This window comes from Netta rufina (genome assembly GCF_964035555.1).
Source record: "Netta rufina genome assembly, chromosome: 2".
NCBI lineage: Eukaryota > Metazoa > Chordata > Aves > Anseriformes > Anatidae > Netta > Netta rufina.
This window is the reverse complement of record NC_140124.1, coordinates 129,734,818-129,742,469: the sequence shown is the minus strand read 5'-3', so window position 1 is coordinate 129,742,469 and position 7,652 is coordinate 129,734,818. Positions and strand designations below refer to the sequence as shown.

Sequence of the window (7,652 nt, the reverse complement as noted above, 5' to 3'; positions counted from 1 at the left end):
AAAAAAAAAAAAAAAAAACTTTATCTTGAACCTGATGTGGTTTCTCCAAAATTTCCTCCTATTTTGAAGGTTTCTACACTTTTAAAGATGCCCTTGCTTTTGATGGTATTTGATCCCATCACTGCTGATGACCACAGAGTTGTTCAGCCAAGCTTCCCAGCTCTTGCTGGCAAGAGACTTCTACAAAAGACACAAATCCCAGGTTTTCCCAAGTTTCCAGGCTCAAAAGCTGCACTGATTTCTTCGTGACCATTAGGTGCTGCAGTCGTCACCAGCACAGTTGTATTACGTGAGGCCTTTGCCCCAGACAGCAGGCAGGATCTGTATTAGATGACATCAATGCCTCAAGCTTTTATCTCTTGTCGCTGAAGTCTCTCTCAAGAGAGAGGAGGACCGTGGGTAGGATAATTCCCAAGTGAGAGTCCATGAGCCTGCTCCAGATTGCTGCCTGCTTTGAAGTGAACAAGCAGGGCAACCCACAAGCTGGTTTTCTTCTGCTTGCATTTTTGAGTCATCATGTTTGCAAGATGTCTACAAATAGCTCAGATTCACTTTAAACAGGTGAAAGTAATTGACTGCCTAGGGAGGGTGAGCTTGTATGCTCTGAACTGATTTGCATGGAGCAGGTGCTTCACCTCTTTCCCAAAAAAAACCCTTTCCAGCAGCATAAGTTTTGCAGGCAGCTGTTAACACCAAAGCAATGCCAATCCCCGCTTTCAGGCTATAGTTTTGAATATAAAAGCCCTATTTCCCCTCCAAAGAAATGAATGCTAATTGCAGTAAGCCACACACAGAACAGTTCCCAAAAGGCAAGAAAAGTAAGTGCAGGAACTGAGTTCAGCAAGTTCACATCCTTTCTATAAGAGCCACTGAAGCATACCTCACCTAGCTCTTTCAAGTACTTGTATTTTTACTAGATTTGAGTTTTCAGGTTTCTACAGGCTTCTCACAAATGGTGCAGCATTAACCCTAAGGAAAAAAAAAAAAAAAAAAAAAAAAAGATAATGACACAATCTTCAGGGTCCTTCAGAATTTCCTCCTAAAGAGAACCTGAGCATGTGATACTCTGAGAAAACCAATCAGGAAAGGAATCAGTGACCTCAATAATTAGACTATTATTTTATTTGTTTTGGAGTTAACCCAAAGTCAGTAAATATGCAAATACTCAAAAAGAATGGGCCAAACCTAAGATTCACCTATTCTCAGAGAAAAAATAGGATTAAGAAGGAGTTAAAAATATATTTCTCCCACAAAGGGCCTGCAGACCTCTTGTCTTAAAGGGACAAGAGAACTACTAATTATACATGTACAAACACATTCAAATGGCTTTGGGGGTGCTTACAACAGCCTCCAACACCTGTGGAGTGTGGCCAAGGGGCTGGAGCCAGGCTCTTCACAGTGTTACGTGGTGGGGGAACAAGAGATGATGGGTAGGAGTTGAAAGAAGAAAGGTTCAGACTGGAGGTGAGGAGACCCTTTCCACTGGGACTGGATAGGGTGCAAGTTTCCAGTGAGGCTGTGCAACACCATCCTTGGAGGCTTCCAGGCCCCCACAGGACACAGTTCTGAGCAGCCTGCTCTGAGCTCAAAGCTGGCTCTGCCTGAGCAGGAGGCTGCACCAGAGACCTTCCTTCCTGCCTGAATTTTCCTATGGTCATACAATCCTATGTAAATAATCTTTATATAAAACATTTACTTACAAAGTCAGCAAATACCAAAATATGTGGACCAACATATTTGTTGCCTAATCACCAGCAGAGTATTTCCACTGAGGAAATCCACGTAACGAGAAATGCTGGGGCTGGAATGTGTGGGTTTTTACAACTGAAATAGCATGTTACAGTCAGTAGGAAAGCCTAAGAAATTGCTTGACTGTTTTCTGATGCTTTTTTTTTTTTTTTTTTTTTTTTTTTTGTGATCCAAGCTACAACAGGACTTAGAGGATCAGTCACGCTGGGACCTCATTATGCTGGTGCTGTACACACCTTACCTCAAACTGATTATTAACTGAACAGTACAAACAGAAAGCAAATTACATATCCAGAGACCTTCAGTAGGCTGATACCAGAGCCTAGATTTTTGCTTTAACTAGTCATGATGCTAGTCATTGGGATATAGGTCACCAGAAGGCACACAAGCAAATGGGAGAGAAATCACCTGTTCTGTTGCTTTGCTTTTCATAGACCTCTATGTCCCCTCTCCATCACAGGAAAGCTGAATACAGACCCGGCGGTCAATTGGTTAGCGTGGTGCAACCTTATGGAGATCTAAGTCGAGGAAGAAGCTTTATTGCTTTACCCTTCTACAGCCACCAGCACTCCCTCTTTCTGCCCCCACATCAACTTCTTCATGTAGTTCTGTGCCTCTTTGGAGAAAATCTCAGACTGTAGTTGTGCAAAAAGCAAATTTAATTATCTCAACAAGCACTTTAGATCTTGCAGTGTAGGAATTTTCATTTGATGCGGAAGACTGAAAGGAAAGAAAAGAATATCGGAGAGAACATACTCTCTTTGGGTTGAACCTAACTTTTTTCTTCTCATAGACAATGTGACTTAAATATTTGTCTTTAAGGTGGAGGGTTCTTGAATTATAAAAATAATTAAATAAAAACATGACAGTGATCTTTGTACCAGTAAGGGCATATGAATAATAGCACTATGACCTACTGGCAAAGGAGGGGCAGGGGAGGAAGGAAAACTCTGGGCACTGGGACTCCCTCTTCATTGGTCATCCTAGAGCATCATGTGGCCAAGGCTCCTTTTTAAAGATAACTCCTCATCTCCTGGAGCTCATACTATCTTCCCGTCTTGCATTTCTGCTTGATCCTGTGGAAGACTCCTGTCCAGCCTGACAAAATGTGTGACCACTTTGTGGGTACCTGGAAGCTTCTTTCTAGTGAAAACTTTGAGGACTATATGAAAGAGCTGGGTGAGAATTGTTATTTTGAGTTGTTATATCTGGGAAAGGGAAGGAATGCTGAATTTGAACTTTATTCTTTACTCTTTTTTTTTTTTTTTTTTTTTTTCTGGCTATGCTGTTTATCAAGGGGTTTTTAGTCCAACTAGTTTGATTAGACAGTGTTATACTGGAGAACTTTGCTGTTTGGATTAGTGTTGTCACATTCCTGTTATTTAAGAAAAACCTTAATTGCAAGGAATAGTTCCAGGTAAGCCAAGTCTATGCATGCCTACTTAGTAGTGCTATAAATGGAAGTAAAACCCCTTACTGCAGCGTTTTATGTGGATTTGCTTTTATCCTTTGGAGATACAAAGTGGTACAATGCTAGAATGCAGCAAGCTTCTCCATGTCTAAGAGCAACACACCTAAATTTCATTATATTGCTCTTGGACTAGGACACTGACTAATTGTCATGCCTGTTTAGAGTGAATGAAGCTCCGTGACTGCCTCTGGTGAATATTAACAAATAAAATTGCATGGATTCATGCAGATACTTGCAAAAGATTTGAGGAATAACACTCGCCTCTAAAGGTGTAAACTTCACGGTTAGAATTAAAATAGGGTTTAAAAGGTGTCCATATTCTTGTAGAGTAGGAGATGTATGAGGTAACTTGCACTGACTGGATCCATACATGCTAAAAATCTGGGGGTGTTATCTGGAGATTATGAGTAAAATACTCACTGAGACTTCTGCAGCACTCGGACAGCTTTCAGTGAGACTCTAGCCCTCTTAATCTTTAGCCCAGATTTTAATCAGGACAACTGTTGCCAGCTATTTCTTAATCATTTCCTTTTATTCAGCACAGCCACTGACAAATATATCTGTGATTTAAGTGTTTTTTGTTTGGTTGGTTTTGTGGCTTAGAAACTCATATATTTCTGCTTATTTGTTTTTAGCTATAGTTAGCATACAAATTAGTGCATAAACCATTGTGGTAATATGGAGCAAGTACATATGTGAATATTTAGCATTAAAATTTTGTGTCAGTCTTCAAAATGTTGTTTTTGCTACTCTGTCAATGACAGAAGACAATTTCCTTATGTCATCCCACTTGGCTTGGTCTATAAACATTACAGCTAGTTGGATGTTACAAAAGAACTTCTGCAACATAGGATTAATAAATAATTCAGAAAATGAAAAGTAACACTGAAGTCTTTTTTTTTTTTTTTTTTCTTTTTCCATATAAGATAAGAACACTAACTAGAGATAAAACTTTCATGGTGTCCTTTCTTTTTTGTAGGTGTGGGATTTGCTACCAGGAAAATGGCTGGTGTGGCCAAGCCCAATGTTACCATCAGCATAAATGGTGATGTGATAACCATCAAATCAGAAAGCACCTTCAAAAATACAGAGATCTCTTTCAAGTTGGGTGAAGAGTTTGATGAGACCACAGCAGATGACAGAAAAACAAAGGTGAGTCTAAAAACAACATTTTCCAACTACATCTCTCAAAGGGGATGTCAGAGCAGGAGGAGAGAGTCATGGTTTTGACATCCACAGTTGAAATGATGCCTTCAGAGGTAAGCATGCAAAGAATCCTTTTTACTTTACTACTGCTTGGACATGGAAACAGTCTTCTCTTCAGTCCATAGCACCCCGATAAAAAGGCCACACTTACCTTTTTTCTTCAACAGAACGTCATAACCTTAGAAAATGGCTCACTGAAGCAGGTGCAGAAGTGGGATGGCAAAGAGACTATCATAAAGAGGAAAGTGGTGGATGGGAACCTGGTGGTGGTGAGTTCTTTTTTGTTGTCTAATCACAGAATTCCTTGTGCAGAATTCTTGTCTGGTGGATGTATTACATTGGACTCAAATATGGGGAATGAAAACATCTGAATAGTCTGTACACTGAGTGAGAAGTCTCTCTGAATAAGTCTGGAGCATGTGGTGTTAAACTTATGGTATAGAGGTGCTTGCTTTCCATTCAGAGCAAGAGATGGTTAGGGAAGAGTAGGGCAAATAAATCATCCCCATTAGGGAAACTTTTATATATCTTAGTTTTAAAGTCCTGTACAGAATAGAGGATGCGTTAGCGAAGCTTATATTATGTGCACTTGCTCTATGCTGACACAAAATGCTCCTACTGTTCCACTCCAGAAGAGAGAGGAAGAGAGAGAGAGAAGGGAAGAAAGAAAAAGAAAGGAAGAAAGAAAGGAAGAAAGAAAGCTAGATCTCCTTTAGTTGGCATTGTCTGGGCAGATGTGCTTGGTGCCTGTGAGGCTCAGCTGCAGTTTGGGGTTTCCCAGAGCTGCTCTCCACTTTTAGAAAAGATGCTTTGAAATATCTGGGAGGGGACTAAAAATGTGTTCATGAAAGGCAGCTATGATTCCTACATGTTACAAAACTATAAATGAACATGAAATTCCTGAAGAGTTCTCCCTCCTGTAGAGAAAAAGATGTGTCCACAAATTTAGTATTTAAATTTCTTTGGATAAAGAGCAAAGGAGAATAAATAGAAATAGTTGTTAATAATAACTTTATGAAAGATTAGGAAAGATTGAAGAAAACAGTTTGATCTAGTGGAAAAAAAAAGATGAGGACAGAGCCTGACACGCAGAGGCTGACACAAGCAGCGGCAAGTCATGTAGGACTCTGTGTGTGTGTTGTGCACGTGTGTGAAGAACATAAGCCACAGCTACAAAAGGTGAGAGGAAAAGAGACTACTGCCCAAGTCCAGAGTCCACTCACCCTCCATGAAAGTCCCAAGAGCCTTCTTTGGGGGCCATAAAATGGGGGGATTAGAAATCTGGAGGAAGCTGAAACAGATAGTCTTTCAGTTCTATACTTCTAAGAAATATTTTAGATTTTTCTTTCTGAAGCACTCAAACTTGAGTTTCACTGTTTTGGCAATTGTTTTTGAAGGAGGAGAAATGCAAATTCATTTTTACACTGGCTTTCAGTGGATAAGCATTTCTCTGCCTTCTGACTAACAGATATGCAGTGAGACTTAAAAGCTGATTAAATTTACTATTATTATTATTTTTTTTTTTTCAGGAATGCACCATGAATAATGTTACCAGCAAAAGAGTTTATGAAAAGGCATGAAGAAGCCATCTTCAGACAGGACAAATGCTTAAAGCTGAGGAAAAACTTCACTGAAGGAGAAAAACTCCACAAATACATTTTGAAGAGAACTGCACTTTTTACAGATATATCCCGAAGCAATTATATGCAGCTAGTTTAATTTGTTATGGCTATTCAATAAAATGTTCTGCTTTCTACAACCTGGGCTCGTGCTGGAGTTTGTCAGAAAGGGCCTTTGGGGGGGATGCACCATGGGGACAGAGCTGTACGGGCAGTATTGTATGAAATCCCATGCCACACTTGGTAACTGTGACCCATCTCACCATAGAATGGGGGTCAGAGATGATCCAGTGAGTGGTATTTGTTGTGTAATGGAGACAGACGTAGACCTAGATACAAACCATCATCTGATGAATGCTGTGTATGGGCTACTGAGTGCAAGGAGCTTGTGGCTGACGTGCCCACAAACCCAGCATCGGCTTTGAATGTGAGCAGGCAACCTGGCACCTCACACAGGGCTATGGTTTTGGAGACCATACAAATGCTGAAAATTTAAAACCTGGGGGTGATCTGAAGTGGTTTGATCTTGTCCAGATCCACCTGAAGTGAAATCAAAGCTCTCAGCTTTGTTTATATTGCTAATCTGCCTTACCTTCATATCTCTGTTGTCCTGGAGTAGACAAAAACCATTAACTAAAAAAACTTAACTTAGAAAGTGCTCTCAGGCCTAATAAAATGCCTAAAGGTTTTATAGTGATGCAACCTACTTTATTTCCCATATTCGTTTTCTACTAGGTCATTAGGTTAAACCAGTCTTTGTGTTTTACACCTGTTAGAGAAAACTTCCATGGGAACACAAACCCCTCTAGATGCAAAGCCACTTAGACACCAGATTTTTCAACTCCTTTTATTCTTGAATTACCCTTTTCTTTTGCCACCAATTTCAAAACTTCATGTCCACAGAAGCCCTGGATTCTTAACTCAAACAGAAGACAAAAAAATTAGGAAGTCTAGGTTTCCCTAGACCTGAACAAGGAGAATCTGAAAAGGTGTGCAGTAATCACAACATGGGCAAAATAGTGTATCTCAAGCTGTATGATTAAGATAACCTCTTGTGAACCAAATTCCATATATTCCTGACATTACTGAGGTCGGTTGTCAGAGGCAACAGTGCTGGGACCTTACTGCCAGCAGCACAGACCTCATACACTTGGACTTCCTTCTGTATGAGTCAGACTGTTCCCAAGTTTCTGCTCTATTAATACTGCTGGAGAAAGGAAAAGAAAAGGAAGAGTTTCTGCCCTCCAGATGAACTAGAGAGTCATTTAAAAGAAGTTCTAAAAGACCATCCGCAAATTCTGCAAAAAATTAAAAATGTTAAAAAAGTCATGTACAGCCCCCTGATTTTAATATGGTTTCACTGGTTTTGAAATGTCATCTGCTTTAAGAACAGCTGTTGCGTAGGAGAAGGAATTATACTTTAGGAATTATGCCCCATATATATAGTACTCAATCTACCTAGCACAAAATTACTTTTGAAAAATGGGATAAAAATACAGTGTAGTAGCAGAAAACCTGCCACTGGGAGATGATAAATAAACTAAATAAATCTTGAGTATCAGCCCATGCTCTCTACAACTACCTGAAGGGAAGTGGTGGGGAGCTGG

At 39.9% G+C, this 7,652-nt stretch overlaps 1 protein-coding gene across 1 annotated transcript; it reads left to right on the top strand.

Annotated features, from left to right (window-relative positions):
* Positions 1 to 2,797: 2,797 nt before the first annotated feature.
* Positions 2,798 to 6,185, top strand: LOC311222528 (fatty acid-binding protein, adipocyte). The gene is made up of 4 exons (XM_084306878.1): positions 2,798 to 2,928; positions 4,200 to 4,372; positions 4,594 to 4,695; positions 5,956 to 6,185. The coding sequence occupies exons 1-4, from the start codon at positions 2,856 to 2,858 to the stop codon at positions 6,004 to 6,006; spliced, it is 399 nt and encodes a 132-aa protein (XP_084163004.1). The 5' UTR covers positions 2,798 to 2,855; the 3' UTR covers positions 6,007 to 6,185.
* The last annotated feature ends 1,467 nt before the right edge of the window (positions 6,186 to 7,652 follow it).